Genomic DNA, 21,869 nt, shown 5'->3' with positions numbered 1-21,869 from the left:
TGTTCTTTTTGGTTTATATACCACATATCAGTGAAATCATAGGGTTCTCTGCTTTTTCTGTCTGACTTATTTCACTTAGCATTATACTCTCAAGATCTTTACTTGTGAAGATAGAACTTATTTAGTAAATTGCTGGAAGAATCCATAAATTTTCTAAAAATGCCTAATTTAAATTGACAGTGTCATACAGCCTGTGAGTAAATATGGCTCACTCTGCTTTCTTGGTAACTCAATAATATACATAATGTATAATCATTTATGTATGTACTAATTATGACATATTTTAGTATCATCATATTGACAAAGATCAGTGGGAACAAGTCACTAGATTCTCAATGAAGAGAAAATTGTCACTGTGCCACAACCAAGTTGTGTTGGGGTAAAATACTGTAAGACCTGGCCCCAGATGATGGCTTTTTGGTGGAAAGATTGATAACAATGGTTACTGGACATGGGAGGAAAGTCAGTGAATCTTCGGTTTAAAACATAATAATGAGAAATGTGTCATGTGACTTCCTGCCCAACTGGCTACTTAAATGCACCCAATGAGATAGAAATGAGGTAATGATGAAAGCCTTTAGAAATCCCCCAAATTTAGAGAAACAAATGTCCTCATTTAGAGGAACAAATGCAAAGGCCCTGATTTCAATATAATCATTTTCTAAAAGTCTGAGGGAATAAGCTGTGGTATATCATATGGAGGTTTTTATTTTTCTTCAGCAAGTCTCAGTTTTGGAGAGTCCAAGTTGAAAAGAAAACCCAGAATTTAGTTTAAAGAGGTAGTGAGAAGAGAAACAGAAGGAGATTTAGCTACCCTCATAATCCTACGCAGACTAAAATTTGATGGTCAAACTAGAGCTAAATACTACTTGCCACACTAACGAAAGGAGGAAGACTGGTTGGTTAGATTGCTGATCAAGCCTCTATTAAAAAATAAACCTGTGTAGGATAATTCTTTTGTATCACAAGAAGCCAATTCTCTAATTCTTGACAGCTTTTTCATAAGCACTGACTGGATCACAGAAAGGGCCAGGTATTCTGGTATCACTGAAAATCCATCAATGTGCTTCTTTAAATATATGTCAGTTCTATATACACAGAAAGTACAAACGTATTTTAGAACTGTTTGTTATTAATCATAATAGCTATATTTTATGGAGTGCACCCTATGGACCAGGTGCTATGCTAAGAGCCTATATACCTCGTTTCAATTAACCTTTACACTAATGCTGTGAGTAAGTATCAAACCAAATTTGTGAGATGCCCAGAGTATCATAGCTAGTAAGTGAGAGACAGGAGGTTAGAACCCGTATATCTATTTCTTATTGTTACACTCTAAGCAGCTTCATTATACTGCTATCCCTTTTTTTTTCTGTTTCTACATAGCCATTCAAGACTAGGTGATATATTCCACAAGAGTTTGTTATTTCATAGGTTAAAACTGAGATGATGATTCAAACATGTGGTATTTAAAGTCCAGTTATAGCAGGCCTGCTTTGGCTGCATTCTTACAAGAAATCCAGCAAATATGACTGTCCCTGCTTCTGTGCTATTGATAATCACATGGTCAGATTCCAAATGAATGATATAAGTACTCATTGGTTAAATAGTATATATGCATTAATTTATATCCGCATGCACTGGATATAAACATACACATGCAGTCTGTGTTATTAAAAGAAGAGATGAAGTTGAGAGGACAAACCTCTTTTTCTGCTTAATCAGCCATAGCCTAGATGTCAGAAACATTAACGTTCAAGTAAGGCTGGAGAGGTAGGTAGGGGTCAGACACACACACACACACACACACACACACACACACACACACACACACTCATCAAACCAATAGAATCAAGGTTGCAGTGTTACATGGGCAGAGGGTTTTCAAAAGGTTGCTTAATTAATAAAGTGAGTACAGTCATTATTAGGCTATCAAAATAATTTTGTACACCAAGGGTCCCAATGTATTTTTGGCTCTTCCAACTATGTCTGATACATTAAATTTCACTTCTGGGCATCACATTTTAAGAGGACTATTGCAAGTCTATAATATCAGTGGAGAGTAGCAAGATGGTGAGGATCTATAATAGTAGTACTAATATAAAAATGGCCAAAAAGTCTGGGCAAGTTTAGCAAAATGAAAGAGAAGCTTAGGGAGTTAAATGACAATTGTACCCAATATTTAAAAAGCTGTTATGAAGAATCAGGAAAGGACTTAGCTCTGTGTGGCTCAGGAGGACAGAATTAAAACCAATGGGTAAAAGCTATAGAGAAGTAGATACCTGCTTCAGCTAGGAAGAACTTTCTAGTCATTATTACTAGGCAACAATGGAAGAGGCTTCCCTAAATTCACAAAAAAATGAGGGGAAAAATGAAAGGTACTGTCGGGCAGTAGAAGAAAAAATGAGGGGAAAGAGAAGGACTCTAGCAGCAGGGTGAGTAAAACAGCAAAAGTGTAACAGAATAGTGTTATGGGATCAGCTTTGGAGATCAAAACTGTTACATCCAGGAAGGTTTAACTATAGATATGCTGGACAGTGGGGGCTAAAAATAGATTTCTTTCTACTTTACCTGCAGAGTCATTTGTAAAATTATTTAGTAAAACAAGTAAGAATATAAATTTAATACTTCCATTTCCAGGCTATTTTTTGAGGATAAGACTAATTCTGGTCATGTAAAGCATCTTGTATGATGCTCTTTTTTTCATCTTCTATTAAATCTTTTCTGGAGGAAATGTTCATTAGTTCAAATACAGCTATTGTTACTGGTTAAAAGAATTATATAAACTCAGAGTGATTTTTGTAGATTTTTTTTCTATTTAATTAAGCCTTCAACTTCATTAGCAAACCATATTGTTTTAAATTAAATTTCCAAATAAATACGCGTGGGTGTGAATTGAAGGGAACATATTTTTGCAAAACTCAAAAACATTTAACATTTTAAACTCAAAACATTTTAGTGGCTTTGTAAAACTGAAACATTTTGGGGGTTAATTATTGCCAAGGATTTTAAGTAATACTTTCTAACTACATATGCACCACAAAACCTAACTGCTTTTCCAGCCCATACATAAGTTAGCAGTGACATCTTGTGGTCAGTATTTACTTTAAAAATGAATTTATATGTACATATATGCAAGGTACAGAAATATGTCCTTTTGTTTTACTGCAAAAATATCTAATTTCTCCTTACACTTCCAAATACTGTGGTACTTATTGACTACACAAATCTTCTTTAATTGTTGTAAAATTCGTTGCTTAAAATCAGAAAAACGTACGCGTAAGTCATGTATGCTTGATACCACATGATCAGAATGGCACTTGAACTCAGTGGTCTTCCTCACCAAAACCCGTAACCCCAGAATAACTATGAGGAAAAATATCAAATAAACCCAACTTGAGAGGCAGTTTTCAAATACCTTGACCAGTCCTGTTTAAAACTGTCAAGCTCATCAAAAACAAGGAAAATCTGGGAAGCTATGGGAGACCAAGGGAGGATATCAGGAGACATGACTAAATGTACTGTGGTATCTTGAATTGGATCTTGGAATAGAACATAAAAAGGGCATTGTGGAAAAGCTAGTAAAATCCAAATAAAAAAGTGTAGTTTATTTAATAGAAATGCACCACTTATTTGTGATATATACACCATAGTAATGTCAAATATTAAAAATAGGAGAAACTTATTATGCTGAGGAAAATAAGTCAGACAGAAAAAGTCGAGAACCATACGATTTCACTGATATGTGGTATATAAAACTGAAAACAACAAAAGAACAAGACAAACAAAGAAACAAAAACTCATAGACACAGATAATAGTTTAGTGGTTACCAAAGGGTAAGGGGAGAGGAGGGTGGGAGATGAGGGTAAAGGGGATCCAATATATGGTGATGGAAAGAGAACTGACTCTGGGTGGTGAACACAAAATGTGGTATAGATGATGTAATACAGAATTGTACACCAGAAATCTCTGTAACTTTACGAACAATTGTCACCCCAATAAACTTTAATTTAAAAAAATAGGAGAAACTGATGAAGGGTATATGGAAATAGAACTCTATAATATCTTTGCAACTGTTTTGCAAATCTAAAACTATTATAAGATTTTTTAAAAGTTTATTTAAATTAAAAAAATAATCCCAAATTAGGAAATATTATTGATTTATTGGGTGGGACATAGTATGCTTTCCAAAAATCAGAAACAAAAAACCGTGAAAAGGTTTTGCAATTTCTCAATATTTCTGATCTTATGGAGGGAACTTACATTGCTGTAAAAATGCATTTAATAAAAAACCTTATTTCTTTATAGAAAGCCTTAGGGCTTAACCCTAGATACCATATCCCTGAATTCCTCTCCTTGGATCTTTCCAACTACAAACAAGACAATTTCATTATGGAATTATAAATACAATGGAAGTAGCTCTTACCTGTGTTCCCCCACCCATCCCACTCCTTTTTTCTTCCTTCTTCTTCTCCTTACCTAAGTATTTTCATACTTGCTGTTCTGTCTGCCTGAAACTCTTCCTCAGATATCTTCATGGCTCATTTCTGCATTCCCTTCAGTTTTCTGTTCAAATGTCCCTTATCAGAAAAGCTTTTCCTGATCAACTTTTATAAAAAAGCAACATCTTCCATCATGCTGTCCTCTGGCCCAATTTTACTCTGCTCCAAAGAGCTTATCCTCCATGTGAAATATTACATATTTATTTTCTATTGCCTGGGCCAGACTAGCTGGATGTGACGTTAGGCCTTTTACCCTGGCCTCTTCCAGCCATCTGTCTTCCTGGGGGAAGGCCTCTGCAACTGTTATTTGTTGCTGTTGTTGTTTGTTTGTTTTGGTCATCTCAAGTTGTAGGCTATAGAACCTGCAGTGAGCTTCTTCCAAGTGCTCTGCTCTGATTCTCTGTTCTGATTCCACGTGGCTTCCTTCTGCTTATTCTCTGTTGATTTTTACATTTCTTTAGGGATCTGATCATTTTTTAAAATTCCTAATACTGAATTTTCTACTTTATCCTCTCCAAATTTGGACTTGTGTGAGAAGACTATTAGACTTTGACATAATGAAATCAATACAATCTGACTCAGAAGTCTTCTTTGAGTTAAGAATTATACTACATGGTCAGATATATTCAGCAAGTAATTGGTCGTCTGATGGACTAATATGTGATGCATGTATTCAGATCCTGGTGATAATGTTACTTTTGTTCCTAAATTTTTACTTCTAAATTTTGTTCTGATTTGTAAAAGAAAGAAACAATCTGTGTCCAGTAAAGATAAATTAGAAATTGATAACATTTTATTGCATTCTTTCTTGGATTTTTCTGTGTCTTTATGTGCATATAATTCTTAATAGATCATGCAATGTATACAGGCTTATTTTAATCTTGGTCTTTAAACATCTTTATTTCAAAGACGTTTTACCATTTTATAAATTTTCTCAATGGTTTCATTTGCATATATGGTTTTAAATTCATTTTTAATTTAAACGTACTGTAATTTATTTAAACAGTCCCCTATTATTAGATATTCTGTGTTTGTGCTATTTGCTATTACAAATATTTGCCATTTACTATTACAAGTGGGGCAAGATGATATCACCAAATGTCAAGCCAATTATTCTCAATGTCTTTCCCTCTTCCCTTCTCTCACTTTTACTCTGATGCTATTTTCTCTACCTCAAACTAAACTGAAGTGTACACAATGATTCATATAACCCTGAATATGTTTTCAGAGCGGCTTTCCCTCAATGACTATATCACATTTATCCTAGAGGGGAAAGAAGAGGCGGTGGTGACAGAAATGCAAAGGAGAAAGAAGACAGTCTAGAAGGGCAGAGGGTACACTAATTGGGAAGAGAAAGGAAAAACAGTTCTTTTAAGATTTTTTTTTCTTTTTATTTAAGTATAGTTGCGATACAATATCATATTGGCTATATTAGTTTCAGGTGTACAATATAGTGATTCGACATTTCTATGTCTTACAATGTGGTCACCCCCTTAATTCTAGTAATCATCTTTCACCATACAAAACTATATTCCCTTTCACCTTTTTCAACCATGCCCCTATTCCCGCCCTTCTGGTAACCACCCCTTTGATCTGTTTCTATGAGTCTATGTTTGCTTTGGAAAACTGTTCCTGACAGAGGACCAGGAAGCTGGGTGGGTGGAAGAATTCACAGACAAGCAGTCCTAGAAGGGACTGGCCCCACATTCAGTCAACAGTCCTAGATCTTTAAACATTCCTTATTACAGTAGGACTTAGATCTGTTGGGCAGCAGGGTGGCGGTTATGACGTCATGAAAGGTGAGCCTCTCACTTTGACGTGGGCAAAACTAAACTTTTTCCTGGGAGTGGGGTAGCAGTTGACCCATGGTCAGCATTACAAGTTGTACATGTATTTTTTAATTTCTAAAATTATATTATTTTCTTTGACCTATTTGTAAGTTATTTCCTTAGGGATAGAAGTAATGGGCCTTTTAGAAGGCTGAACTATTATCACCCAAGTATTCTCCAGAAAGGTGGTAACAATTTATTTTCTCATTGTGAATATCACACTTTGATGTCTATTTGTGAGTCATCTGAGGCTATTTTAACTACTTGAGTTATTTTAGGAAAAAATTAGTTCTTAGGCCAACTTATATCAATGTGAATTTGAAGACAATCTAATGGTGAGACGAAATTGTTGTTTTCCTCCTATGTCATATTGCAGACAAGTTTCCATAAAACCAGGATGATTTCACTTGCAAAAGACATTTAAAATATCATATGCAGCCATATGTTCTAAATATAAGATTATTGCCATGCGTATGAGTTAAGGAACACTGTGTGTAAGTTGAAAGAACATTTGAAATATATGTTTGAATTTCAGATAATTCATACTGCCAATATGTTCATATTTCAATGACAGAGAAATAAGAAAATGTATAGTCCCATGTTTGGAATATAATCAATTTGGTAGGACACTAAGCCGTATTGATATCTGGTCGTATATCCAAAAGATATATACAGATTCATTGGTATTCCCCTAATAAGTCCTTGTTGGGGAGGACCAGAAAGAAAGCACAGATAGAGAATAATGTGGGGGTAAACTCACCAGTCTAATATTTAAGGAACATAGCCTTTGGGGGGCATAGCCTCTGGGGGGCTCACTTCTCAACTGTGAGTAGATTGTGAATAGATAGAGCTTCTGTTGATCCTGTCTATATCTAATTTTGATATTTTGTTCATCATGGACTTCTTGCATTAATTTGGATTTTTAAGGTTTTGTTAAAGTATCATTTATGTTGCTTACTGAGTTTTTTGGCATCCCTTAAGGTTTGCACTAACGGTAAGAGAAACACTCACCTTATTCCTGAGTCAGTGTTTGCTCCAACTACTTTTTTCTCTCATTCTCTGCTCAGGAGTGTAGCACATTCATGAACCCCACCCCCACCCCCACCAAAAAACAAATAAACAACAAAAACAAACAAAAAACAACAAGACAAAATAGGAATCATAAGTTCTTACTACATTCTCCAACCAGACCTTTCCTCCACGGACTGTTTTTCACGCTTGTGATGAATTCTGTCTTTCTTACCTCAACACCACCAAAATAAGTCTTAAATACATTCTATTCCTAGGTGTTTTTCTCCTAGCTAGTTGTAGACAAGATAATAGATAATCTATATGGCACATGACTGTTGAAGACTAATTATATTATTATTTTTAGGGTTTATGTATATGTTTAAAAAGACTTCACCTAGAGATAAAAATCTATTCTCATTCATTTACCACAGAATTATGTATTCTTCTAGCGTTAGGGAAATAGCTGGGAACAAACAGACAAGATTTCTGCTCTCATAGAATTTACATTATGGGAATGTATAAAGATATGATCAGGAATGGTGACATTTCATATACTTTGGCAAACAGTGAGAAAGATATAATAGCAAAAATTCTAGTAAAAGAATCAATACCTAAAAAAAAAAACAAAATCTGTAAGAGAGTTTTCTGACTTGAGTCAGATGACATTGAATGGGGTAAAGTGTTGAATTTGCATTCCAATGATAGTAACTAGAGTAGGGGCTGTAGCTTAGTAAGTAGTTCATGTGAGAAGACATTCGAGTTAGCTTGACCGAAACTCAATGTGAATTGACAGTTTGAAATACCTGCCGTCTCCCTGGCCCCATTTAGATAAGTAAAGTGAAGGTGGGTGTGTCCAGGGTTGTGGTCTTGAGCATCCCCAGGACCACACTTAGGTTTGATGACTTGCTAGGACTCACAGAACTCAGAAAACTGTAATACTCATGGTTAGGATTTGTTTTTTTTTTATAGTAAAAGGATAGAGATTAATACCAGTAAAGGAAAAGGTGCATACACTAGAGTCCAGGAGAAAACAGGTTACAAGCTTCCAGTTGTCCTCTCCCAATAAAGTCACATAGCTGATGCTTCATTCTCCCAGCAACGGTATTTGATGAAGTGTTGCCAACCAGGGAGGCTTACCTAATTGGTGTCTAGGGTCGTTACTGGAGGTCAGGGGCATAGGTGCAAAGTGCCTGCTGGACTGACCTTAGTTACTCTGTCTCTAGCCTCTCTAGAGGGCAAGCTGATACCCAAGACCCCAGTTATACAAAAACATGCTCCTCAAGCAGAGTATTCCAAGGGCATAGAGGTTACGTCCCAAGAACCCCCAGGACCACTCCCTTCTTTGGAATATTCAGGGCATCATGTTCAATGTGTAACCCTGTATTACACACTATTTAACTCAACGTGAAAATATCTTCACTTGTGGTTGTACATGGCTAAAGCAATTCCAACCTTCACATGGAGACACAATAACTTCTGGGGAAGATGGTATCTCCTTTTATTAAAGAAAAAAACCTTTTCCTGAAGCCCCAGGGAAAATTCCCCTTCAGCTTTCATTGACTAGGATTGGGTCATAGCCACTTCTGAGCCATCATTGATAAGTGACTAGAATTACCAAAATTAGCTCAGGCAAATCATGATCCACACCCAAAGATGACTGAGAAGTGTCATCTTTGAAGATTCTATTGAAGAGTAAATCCCTGGATGGACACGGTTAAGGCTCTTTCAGGTAGGAAAAAGAGGACGAGAGGGATAAGCATTGGGATCCAAGAGAATTTGACACAATCGATCCATGTTCTTTGAAGGAATCAAAATTGAACAGATGAGAAGTTATAGGAATATGAGTTTTACACACTATTTTGTAAGTATTCCTAAGGTAACACCTAGTATGTTGCATTCTAATCATTTCTTTATGAACTTGTTTCACAGTGCTTTGAGCTCAAGTGAGGGACAAGTCATATTTATTTCTATGCCTGATTAACATACAGTAAACATTCAACAAATCTCTGATGAGAACATAAATGAATGAGCAGAGCAGTCCAAATAAGAAATGCGGACACTCTGGTAGTTGGTGAATTCTTCATCATTCACTTTATAACAACTGTTCAACAGAGCAGTCAAGTATTCAATAGGTGCTGATACAAAATAAACTTCACATGCTATTCCAACAGTGGGTATTTTCAAAATGATATTGCTGTATCATGAGAACTAATTAGTTTCTAGTGATAATAATGCGCCTCTTCCTCTTCCTTATAATATTAACAAAAACTTAATGCTTAAAGTGCATCTTATTTGATTTATGTCTTATAAAGACCCTGTGAGAAATCAGAAAAGGTAGTAATCTCCATATTGCAGATAAGGAAGTGAGGCTTGGAGGGCTAAGGAACTTTATCCAAGTCATGTGACTTATTAAAGTGGTGGAGCTGGGAATATAATCTAGGTAACCGGACTCCAGCGTTCATGCTCTTAACCACTACACTTCACAGTACTGATCGCTCTTTTCCCATCCATGTTCTTTGTCCCCTTTCCTCAAACCAGCAAGACATACTTCTAAAATCTTGCAAGTCTCACTCACTTCTAATAGATACGTATTTAAGACATAAAGAATGTTTCAAAAATCTCCTCTACTAAACTGTAAGATTAACTCATACTGTTATTCTGTAAGATGTATAGCATCACGTAGAACAATCTCAAAGCACCTCCGCTTCCAATGTCCAGATGTGCTTAATCAATTTGTTCCCAGACCTGTTTATGCCAATTTCATTAGTGTAGCAATGTAATTTAAAATTACTTAAAATGATAAAGGATTAGTATGAAGAGAGAGAAAAATTAAGCTTTAAAATTATGAAAACTAAGCTTTAAATAAATCCTGGTGTGAGTTGCCCCAAAACAATTACTGTTAAATTAGATGTGTCTGCAACTGTGGTAAAATATGGAGAAAGGAGGTAAGGGAAACATAAAAGTCTTAAAAAAATAACCTATATTCAGGTTGACTTGTAAATGTATGCTATAGCTCTACATCAACTAAATCAAAAATGTAAATCATAAATGGTATTATGGATGTGGTTTACACACCAAAAAAATGAATAAAAACAAAAACGTCTGGGAATCCCAATCATATTTGTAGGGAAGTACAACATCAAAAACTGGCAGAAGTTTCTATAATTTTTATTTATGGTTTAGGATATTTTTAAGTTATTTATGTAACTATCTTTAAAACAAATAGCCATTACTAATTCCAACAGTTAGTTGTAAAGGTACTTCTATTCCAAAGATGTTTGTACTTCTATTCTAGAGACATTTGCGTCTCATTCAGAATTTCCAGAGACAGAAAAGCAAGAAATTTCCAATAGGAGAATTTCAATCCTAGGGGAAGGAATGAGACAATTTTAGGATCTAGAGCTTTGTGTCACCCTGAAGCACTAAGAGAAAAATGGTTATGCTTTGTACGATGCCAGCCCCAGCTATCTTTGTCCCAGGAAATTCCTGTTGTCTTAGAGTACAGAGTTGTGATCAGTGCAGTTGGTCCTGGCTACCAGAGGTTGGGAGCAGAGTTTTTGGACAGACGTCTTACTATATCATACTGACATCCTTTCCCTTTTTGTTTTCTTAAATCTGTATTAAATCTTTTTAGCCAAAAATAACACAGACTAGTAATGTGTCAAAATGCCGTATTATTAAAATATATACAAATGTAATATTAATAAATATGTCCTCAAGAATCATTGCACAAGCATTGAGGTGAGGATTGAAAAATAAAACAAGGGCCAGCCCCAGTGGCTCAGGCGGTTAGAACTCCATGCTCCTAACTCCAGAGGCTGCCGGTTGGATTCCCACATGGGCCAGTGGGCAACCAGGTTCCCACTAAAAAAGTCCTGGAAGTACATGCTGTTCCCCAATAAAGTCCTGTTCCCTTTCCCCAAATAAAATCTTTTCTTTAAAAAGAAAATAAATAAATAAAACAGTTCCTACTTCAAGGTGCTCACAGATTAGTAGGAATCAACTCGTGTTGAAATAATAATGGATTTTAACACATAGCAAAATTAAAAAAAAATATGCTTTTGTAGCTTTTTATTCATTTCCCTTTTTTCAGTTGAATCCAAGTAAAAGTATATTCCTTTTAGTAAATTCTATCATTAAATTACGTATCAATTAGCATAGAGAAATGTATGGCATTATTTTTCCAAAGATCAGCAGTGCTCATCTGAGTGATGCTTGCATTATTTTAAAAGTAAGCACATATTATTTAAAAAAAAATGTTACAACAGTTGCTTCCAATTGTTTCAACCCCAAGCACTAAAACATTAAAACACGTGATGTGCCATACACAAACGAAACCATTCAAGTTAGCCAAGCGCTAGAAGCTCCTGTGCACAACGTTCCTATTTTTGGCAAGAAGACGGAGCAGGTCAGAGAAACAACGGAGGTGGCCGCATCTCCTGCTTAAAGGTTTCCTTCCTACCCGCCAGTCGCACTAACAAACCTATTGGCGCACAAGTTCTTCCTGTCCTCCGCAAACTCTCCCGACCAAGACAAACTCAAGCGATCTGACTGGCTAAGAAACGGATGACGACAGGTTTCTCAAGCCCAATAACAATCGGCCTTCCGTAGACTGGCTCAGAGTCCGCTCTCCGATTGGTCCTTAAGGCAAGAGGCAGAGACAATTGCTGTAGTTGACCTCTGGGTCCGAAACCGCGGGCAAAGATGGCGGCGGCCAGGTGTTGGAGGCCCGTGCTCCGCACACCGGCTCTGTCGTTACACACTGCGGCCAAGACGGCCGTCAGGGCTCCAGAAATAGCCGGTCCGGATGTCGCGGCGGCCCCCGTGGCGCGCTACCCGCCGATTGTGGCCTCCCTGACTGCCAAAAGCAAGGCGGCACGGCAGCGGCGAGTGGAGCAATGGCAGGCGACGGTGCACGCGGCCGAGTCTGTGGACGACAAGTTGCGAATCCTTACCAAGATGCAGTTCTTGAAGTACGTTGTGTACCCGCAGACCTTCGCCCTGAACGCCGACCGCTGGTATCAGGGCTTCACCAAAACCGTGTTCCTGGCGGGCCTGCCGCCGCCGCCCGCAGAGCCCGAGCCCGAGCCGGCCCTGGACGTGGAGGCTCTGCGCGCCGCCGCCTGTGACTGCCTCCTGCAGGAGCACTTCTACCTGCGGCGCCGGCGGCGAGCTCCCACCTACCGGGAGCGTGAGGCCGTCGCTTCGCCCTTCCTGGATCAGCTGGTGGCCTCCCTGCTGGGGCTGCTCAGCGCGCAGAACCCGGTGCTGGCTGCCGCCGCCCTCGGTAAGCCGCGGGCCCGCCCCGCCAGGCGGAGTGGGCGGGGAGTAGGGGCCCACTGTGCCACAGGTTTGGCCCCTTTGCGTTCTGTTTTGTCCATTTTTCCTTAGTCCGTTGACTCCTAACTGGGGACAGGGCGGTTTAGTAGCAGTCACTGCGCGAGGCATCTGGAGACTTAGTTCTCGTACCGGTGTGAACACTGGGTTTTCGTACCTGTCAGTTGCCACCTGTTAACTTGACGACGCTAGACTAGTAATAGCCTCAGGTCTCCAGGACGTCGGCCCTGGACTCTGCTTCGTGAGGCCCAGCCAAATGGAAGAGCAGCGTTGGTTAAGAGCAGGGGATCTTAGTGGGACAGACGTGGGCCGGGTTGCCTTTTGGCTCTTTCACCAGAAAGTTACGTGACTGTATGTCAGCTCCTTAACTTCTTTTAGCCAAGTCTTTTATCATTTTCAAGATGAGAATTACGAGAATAGTACTAAGTCATGAGATTGTGAAAACTAAAGGCGAATTCGTAACGCTTAGTTAGTACTTACTATGTGCTTGCCCCTGTTCTAAATTTTATACGTGCCAACTAATTAATCCAATAACTGTTTACAGTAGGTAGCACTGTTATATAAATGAAAACAAAAACAAACAAAAAACCCTGAGGCACAGAAACCTAAAATGTATCTAGTCCTCGGTTTGGCTGTCAGGATTCAAACCTAGCCGTTCTGGGTTCCCAGTGTACAATCAGTAACTTCTATTTCACTGTTCAGTACAGACCCCGTGAAAAATAATTAATAGATAGGCAGTTTTAAAACTTAGTGTTTCTGACTTGTTCGTCATTTTTATATTGTATCTGCTATGCAGTAGGCATCTTTAAGAAATATTTATTGAACTGATATTATTATAACTGTAGATGTGTGCTCAGCTGAGTCTTGTCGTGTGCCTGTTACCTTCCAGTGGGGAAGGAAGTGGTCTTGAGGGCAGCATTATCGCCTTGGACTGCTCCTGGTTGATGGCCTAGGAAAACGTAGTCAGGTTCCTCTTCTTTAAAAAGGAGGTGATGACAATTATTTATACCTTTCAGAGTTGTTGTGAAGATTGAATTAGTAATTCGTAAGGCAGCTCTGACTCGATTAAACTTTTTATTTCTGGTGAAACATACTCCTGATCTCCTGAGAAAAGTCTTTGGTGACAGCGTTTAGTGATGGCACAAATAGACAATAAATGTTTGAGCGTTATATTTAAGTCATAATCATTTAATTATCATTTAATCAGTTAAATTATTGTATAACCCAGCCTCTATCTTACATCAAAGAGTAATTTTTGATAGGTTTTTAAGTAGCACAATCGTTCTTGAGTTCTATATTTCTGAGTTTAGTGTTATAATACTAATCAAATGTATCTAAATGATGAGATAAGAAAATTTTGAATATCTTTTGGTAGATTGCAAACGCCCAGTTCACTTTTACTGGTCGCGTGGTGAAGAAATTATTCCTCGTGGTCATCGAAAAGGTAGAATTGATGCTTTGCGATACCAAATAAATGATAAACCACACAACCAGATTCGGATATCCAAACAACTCCCAGAGGTAAGGATTTATTGTATACATACTATTGATGTCTGATGAGGAAATACAGGCAGGCTAGGTAATGGGCTGGGTAGAATAAAAAGTTTTGAATGGTTCCTTTCAAATACATCCATCTGATATTATTTTTTAGCTTTTCAACCTGGTATGGTATACATATTACCCAAAGGTCAAATAATCATTTTATGTGGGGATAAGGCATTAGGTTTCAGGAACATACAAATCTTTTCTTTTTCTTAATAAAAATATTAAAAAATGATAATCTTTTATAATTTACAGTACCTAAACTACCTATTCATCATTCAAGACATTTTTTACACCTATCAGCTGGTCATTTTACTTATTTACAATTCTTTTGGGGAAAACAAGTATATTTTGAGTGTTGTCTATGTGTCCATGTCAGAGGTTGGCACATTTTTTTCTGTAAAAATCCAGATAGTAAGTGTTTTAGGCTTTGGGGGGCATAAGTCTGTGTTGTGACTATTCACCTCAGTTTTTATAGTGTAAAAGGAGCCATGCACGATGTGTAAGTGTTTGTGCATGGCTGTGTTCCAAATCCTTCCAGTTTTTACTTGTAAAAACAGGTGGCTGGATAGATTTGGCCCATCTTTAGATGGTAAGGTTATCAAATCATTTTGTAAAAACATCTCATTTTAAGATTTTTAAATCTTTTATGAGTAAAATATATGTGAGTGTTGCTGTGAATTCACTTATGACTTTTTCTTTAAGTTTGTGCCGCTGGATTATTCTGTACCTGTAGAAATCCCTGTTATGAATTATAAACCAGACAAACTTCCATTATTTAAACGACAGTATGAAAATACCATATTTATTGGTAAGTTTCTCTTTTGATGTATTGTGCTGTAAATATGTCCAAAGTGACTTGTGCAATTTTGGAAATTAATTCTTGACAACCAAGAGGTTCAGCTAGTCCATGAAGAATATAATCTCAGGTTGTTGGAATATGCATGAAAATTGGAAAGAAAGTATTCTTCAGCTCACCATTTAAAATTTTACTTGTTTCTACTAAATTAGCAGTATTTAACTTTAAAAAATAGTCATTCTTATTAGGCTTTGTTGATTATATAGAAAATAATTTGTCTTTTTTCAGAAATAAACAAGTATAGAACTGAACTTGCAGTGATTGGCTTTTTTACAAAAGCCTCCTGTTTGTGCCACACACTGTGATAACCATCAGGAATATAAAAATTAATAAAGCTTGATGTCTGCTCTTATGCAGTTTATGCTTTTGCTGTTTTTTTCTTCGTCTATTAATTTCTAGCCAACTTGTAGAAGATTTTTAAGAAAGCAACTTTATACTAGTCCTCCAGACCTATTTTATCAGCCCTTTCTCAGTCACTGTGGTCTTAGAGAGTGAATTATAGGGAACCTATGACTTTATCATGAAAGTCAAGAATGTCAGCATTTTATAAAATATGGGCCCACATTTTGTGTACTAAGAACCATGGTGCAAAATTCAATTATTTTAAAAATTGGGAGCAAGGTATGTAATTATTACATTAAAATAATAAAGTTAGTTTTTGAAGTCAGGAAGTGTTTGGTGAATATGACAAGGAGAATAAGGAAGCTTTTTATGATGACTAATTGTTTGAAAAACACTGAAATAATAGGGAATTTGTAATCAGTTTTACACATATTCTTTTGATTTATTCTATGTCATAGTGGGCTTGGTGATAGCAGACTGTTCTTTCATGTGAAATTTAACTATACTATAATCAATACAATAAGTAAACCAACCTTCCCATTTGTGTATTTTGAATACTGATCACACGATGTATAGAGGAGAAAGATGGGTTTCAAGCAAATACTAAGAACATGAGTTCCAGATGTTCTACGTGTACATTTCATGTTTTTATTTTGCTCTTCAGGCTCAAGGACAGCAGATCCATACTGCTATGGTCATACCCAGTTTCATCTGTTACCTGACAAACTAAAAAGGGAAAGACTATTGAAACAAAACTGTGCTGATCAGATAGAAGTTGTTTTTAGAGCTAATGCTATTGCAAGCCTTTTTGCTTGGACTGGAGCACAAGCTATGTATCAAGGTAAAACTATGACATTATTGTTCTTGCAAGATATCTGACATTTTTAAGAATTTAATAGTACAAATTGTTTTCCTCGGTTAAAACAGTTTGTAGGTTGAATCTTAACATTTTGAACATTTTTGCATTGGCACAAAATACAGTTGTTTTAAATCCATAATGAAATATTTTACATTTGCAGTTGGCAAGTGGCTCTTAGGTAGTTCCTTTGATCTTTTACGTTGACCATTTTTGTTTGTGAGTACTTTTTTCTCATGGTATTCTTGAGCATTTCAAAGACTATCTAGCCAAATAAGTCAACTCTGTAGCTGATAGCAGCTTTCTGAAGCTAGAAAAGGAAATGCTTTGGTGGATTAAATTAGATGAAATCACAGCTATCCTTTATAATTTCTTTGAAGGCCATATCCAGGATGTGGAATAGGAGATTGTTTATTCATTCAGTAAATAGTGAATGCTTTTTATTTTGGCCTTGGAGATACAGTGTTCAATGAGATAGGCAGATCCTACTTTCCAGGAGCTTATATTATACTGAGGAGAGAAAAGGATAATAAACATGCGATATTTTAGGTAGTGGCAGTATTATGAAGAAAATATACTAGATAAGGCTAGATAAGGGGTAGAGTGGTTTATGTGGCGCAGGTATAAATGTGATGGGGGACAGAATCTATTTAAACATAATAATTCAGAGGAGATCTCTACAAAAATGACATTGGAACAGAGACCTGAATGGTGATGGGCTGTCTATGCATAAACTTGGGGGAAAGATACTTTCAGGCAAAAGGGATGGCAAGTAAGTCTCTGAGATTAGAACAGACTTGAAGTGTTTAAGGAACAACATCCAGACTAATGAAGAAAGTGATGGGAAGAATGGTCGGGAATGAGACAGAGAAAACCAGAGGCCATATCACATAGGACTTTTAGGTCTGTTGTGAGGCATTTGGATTTTTATTATACAAACCTGAACTATTATAATATGTAGTTAGCTTAATCTTATGTAAGGACCCAGGAGGAATTTTAATGCACATTTAATTATTGCCAAGCTTAAACTTTTTCCTTTATGTTTTAACTTTACACTCAAGATTGTTAACTAATGTTTCTATAATAGAAATAAATGTACTTAGTAGGAATAGGAATAGACAGAATCAGAAAAAATGAGGAATCTTTCTTGAAGATGTTAGAATAGCCTTGTTTATTTATGAAAGATAAAATACTTTTCACAGTATAATTAATTCCATATTTTAACAATTTTACTCATTGGCTATCTCCATTAAGGCTGATATAAACTATGTCTGCAGAAATAAGGTTACTGGTTGGCCCTGGAAGTAGGGTTTAAAAGTATTAAAGCCAGTCAAGTGGGAACAAGAAGCAGTCAGAACATTGAGTAGTAAAGGTATTAAGGCATCCTGGAAACTTATCACATAAGACATGCTAAGCAAAATGACAGTGACTCATAAAACCCATTTTGAAATACATAAAGGGAGATACAGAGTTGTCTAAGGACGTGCTCGAAGTCCTTAGAAAGTTGTTTGTTTTTTTTCCTGAAGGTATTTTTTTGTACATTTGGTGATGTAAACGGCCATAATGATTATTGGGTGGCAGATACTACTGGTATGGCGAAAATTTGAATATATTTGAAGTCGGAGAGTAATGATGTAGTTACTACCAGATGTAGGGGAGATTGCTGCTCTTAGATGAAATGAATTAAGGCTGAAAGCTGTTGAAGGCAGAAGTTGTTGAAAAGATGTATCATGAGTTTCAGGATACTAGATGGGAGGAAGTAATTCTTGATGCAGAAATGAAACGTAGGATTAGAATGGATAGGAAAAACTTCGATATCTTCAGGAATTTTGTAAGTGAAATATATAGGCTTTACGAGATATTCAGTATGCTCTAAGGTGTATGTTTTGTTTTGGCAAAATATGTTCTGTGTGTAAATTTCAGTATAACTTTCTTCTATAGGATTCTGGAGTGAAGCAGATGTTACTCGACCTTTTGTCTCTCAGGGCGTGATCACAGATGGAAAATACTTTTCCTTTTTCTGCTACCAGTTAAATACTTTGGCACTGACGGCACAAGCTGATCAAAATAACACTCGTAAAAATATATGTTGGGGGACACAAAGTAAGCCTCTTTATGAAACAATAGAAGATAATGATGTGAAAGGTTTTGACGATGATGTTCTACTTCAGATAGTTCACTTTCTACTGAATAGACCAAAAGAAGACAAATCACAGCTGTTGGAAAAATAAGAAGAAACATTTGATTCAGGACTTTGGGAATACTTAAATTTCACTGAAGGAACAATAAAAAGAATTTTATTGAGATTTGTGACTGTCAAATATTAAATGTCTTAATTTTGAGACAAACATTTCTTATGTCATTAGACCTCTCATTCTGCTCAAAATAGACACTGAAAGATTTAATTATAGATATAGTATATATGTTGATTTAACAGTCATTTGATTTATATACGACAACAGATGAGACTAATTGAACTATCTTTCATACTTGGTATTGCGTGTGATTTTTAAAGTAATATAAGGGCAATAATTCAAATGCTTGAGAATATGTAGATGTTTTTTTAATAATTTTCCTTTTTGTTTTTAATATTTTTGTTAATAACATGATAATAGAATTTTCAGAGTCCTGTTCACACTCCTTTAAAACATGAACAGTACAATTATTTTGCAAGTATAAGAAACCGAGGCCCAAAGGAATTAATTGATGATTATAATATAACAGATGAATTATATGCAACTTAGGTTCTTAGCACTTAGAATTATTGTAGCATATTTCTGTTAGTGTTATTTGCTCTATCCCAAAGATTAGGAAACTAGGTTTGTTATATTTCTAAAACAATTATCAGTTGGTAAAATTGTTACTCTTGCCAAGAATTAAGATTAATTCAAAATATTTTTAGTGAGAAAAAAGAATTACCTTTGTATAATCATGCTTACACTTCTTATTTTATATAACCTATTATGAATATTAAAATACCCCATTATATATTATAGTCATATGGCAAATAATTGCTGTTTTCTTCCTTTCCTCCCTCCCTTACTTTCTCACTTCCTTTCCCTTGCTCTCTTTCTACACAGAAGCCACAGTTATATTATTAGAAACCTCGAGATTATTTGTCACAAATGATTGCTAAACTGAAGGAACATCATTTGAAAGATGTAATTCAGTTTAACCAAGTGTTTACTTTGCAAGGCACTGTGCTGTGTTCCGTCTTTAGCCCACTACTTTCAGTTTACCAGAATGCCATGTAGTTCACTCCACATTCTTTTATTTAAGCTGTGTCCAATACTTGAAATCTTGTTCTCTACCCTTGGTCCTGTGTGTTCTAACCTATTGCATTCCAATTTATCCTAAATGAAAAAATGATGCATGTAGAACAACCTTACCAAGTTCCAAGTAAAATGATACCTCTTAATGTTGGCATTCACTTCTAGTGAAACGAGTTACCATCTTTGATTTTTGGCTTTCATGAAAAAAATCTCATAAAGTTGTAAGGATTAAAGAAGCTAGTACATGTGAAAGTGCTTTTAAAATGCTGTGTAATTAAAATGTTTAGGATTCAGTTCAAATGCCATTGCTTCCCCTAATTAAATTGTTTTTAACTCATCAAGATTAAAAACTTAAATAGATCTTGGAAGAAACTGAAAGTGTTTCTCAGGTACTCCTTACAAGGTTCCAGAGCAATACAGTTTATCCAGGAATTCTTTAAAATTCCCATGAAACAAGCTTAGAGCTTGGAATGCTACTTATTTTGTTTTATTACCTCATCCGAATTTTTTTAAAAGTCTCTAAAAACGTAGGTTAAATGTACATTTCAATATAAATGTAGAAATTCCAAAAAAATGGTAACATACCAAATTCAACAATAATGAATCCACCCTAATAGGGTAGTTAGTCATGGAAATTCAGTCATTGATTGATGTTTTATAACAGTTTACACATAAGTCTGAGCTTTAATGTGTAGATTGGGATTTTTGACTTTTTAAAAGAAGCTTATAGTTATAAGATGATTTTGTTTAATTATGTAAAGGGACTGCCAATGGATTTAAAATGCAAGTGTAATGTTTTTAGAAATGAATTGAATTGATGGGAAATCCAACTTGATAATGTAAATAGGACCTGATTTGTTTTTGTTTTTTACCCTTTTGGTTTTGGGAGGAAAGAAATGAAGTTTTACATTAGTGCTTGCTTGGTGACATATAAACTTAATCAGCAAAACTCATGTATTAGCCAGTTTAGAAAAACTAAAGACAGAAGAGAGTAACCATTCTTTATTTTCGAATCGGTAACTGTAAATGGTTATAAACTTGATGCTTTAATATTTTAATTCAAACATACATCCCCGGAATATTTTTATGAAAATTGTGTTGATGTAAAGATATTCACAACTTTAGCATCTTTTAGATGTGATATATATAAAAAATGATACTCATGTTCAATTTTGCTATGCCCTTATTGCCTATTCATATTATAGAGATGTATAATGCAGCAGTATGTACCCCAAGTAGCTTTATAAATGAGCAAGCTGTACTTTTTAATTATTTTAATTGTGTGTGTGAATGACTGAAGTCTTCCTGATCTTAGCAAAATGAAAGCTGGCATGATGTTTAGCCACTTGGAAAGTATTTCTTTGGGCCTTCAGTCCATATGGAACTTGACTTTCAATTGCAAATTAAAAAATATTTATGCTATGTAAGTACTTTATTAGGATCTTCTGAAGTCTTTCAAGAAGTTTTCTCTCTTAAACCTTAATAATATTGATAATGAAGGTGGCAGGATTTAAAGCGGGAGTGTGTATCAGAAATAATTTAGCAATTGAGCTTTGTTTATGCCTTTCATCTTTAACCCCAAACAGTGTGGACTTTTGTTTTAATTGTCAGCATTAAAAAGGAGAGGGGTTATAAAACATCCACATACCAGATTCTGTTGAAAAATTACAAGATCTGGCAAATCCAGGTTTACATTCTTACATGTTAACAATAGACAGGAACTGGAAATTGTTCTGGGTCCCCTTAGAGGGGACAAATTCTTCGCAGTTTGTTGCAGTCTCCCCATTCCTTATTTCTCCTCTCTGTACTTGACAAACATCATCAGGCATACCTCACTAATTTCTGTTAAATATTTTGTTCATGAGGCATTGCATTTATGAACTGGGAGGTTCAAATCACTATTAAGAACTTGTATTATTGGTGGAAAAACTCAACCTTTACAATTACTTTTTAGGCTTTAGAAATCTCAGTTTTCCAGCAACAAACAGTAATGATAAATTCAAAAGAATTCAGTTTCTCATGATAGAATCAAATAAAACTTGGTTTTTGAGTTAGAGGATGATTTGTGAACTTACCTGGAAAAGAGCATGAACTGTGGTTTTCCTTCCTCTTCTATAGGAAGGGCAAAGTGAATCCTGATTTGTTTTGACAGTTTCTGAGGAGGTTGGGAGAAATTTTGTTCATTTTCATGGAACCAAAATTGACAACCAGAGAATATTTGGACACTGTACTTGGTATTTAGTCTTCCTTTCTACCCCAAATCAGGTTGTCCACAGTACCGCACTCTCCAGTTGTGGAAGAAGGTTAGGATCCTCTTA

At 36.0% G+C, this 21,869-nt stretch overlaps 1 protein-coding gene across 1 annotated transcript; it reads left to right on the top strand.

The window, feature by feature from the left end:
* Positions 1-11,004: 11,004 nt before the first annotated feature.
* MRPS30 (mitochondrial ribosomal protein S30) lies at positions 11,005-21,606 on the top strand. The gene is made up of 5 exons (XM_081054624.1): positions 11,005-12,630; positions 14,056-14,201; positions 14,928-15,033; positions 16,088-16,264; positions 18,221-21,606. The coding sequence occupies exons 1-5, from the start codon at positions 12,048-12,050 to the stop codon at positions 18,508-18,510; spliced, it is 1,302 nt and encodes a 433-aa protein (XP_080910750.1). The 5' UTR covers positions 11,005-12,047; the 3' UTR covers positions 18,511-21,606.
* The last annotated feature ends 263 nt before the right edge of the window (positions 21,607-21,869 follow it).

The sequence above is a fragment of the Rhinolophus hipposideros genome, assembly GCF_964194185.1.
Source record: "Rhinolophus hipposideros genome assembly, chromosome: 7".
Classification (NCBI taxonomy): Eukaryota; Metazoa; Chordata; class Mammalia; order Chiroptera; family Rhinolophidae; genus Rhinolophus; species Rhinolophus hipposideros.
Note: the sequence above shows the minus strand (reverse complement) of the source record. Positions and strands in the feature narration are given on the sequence as shown.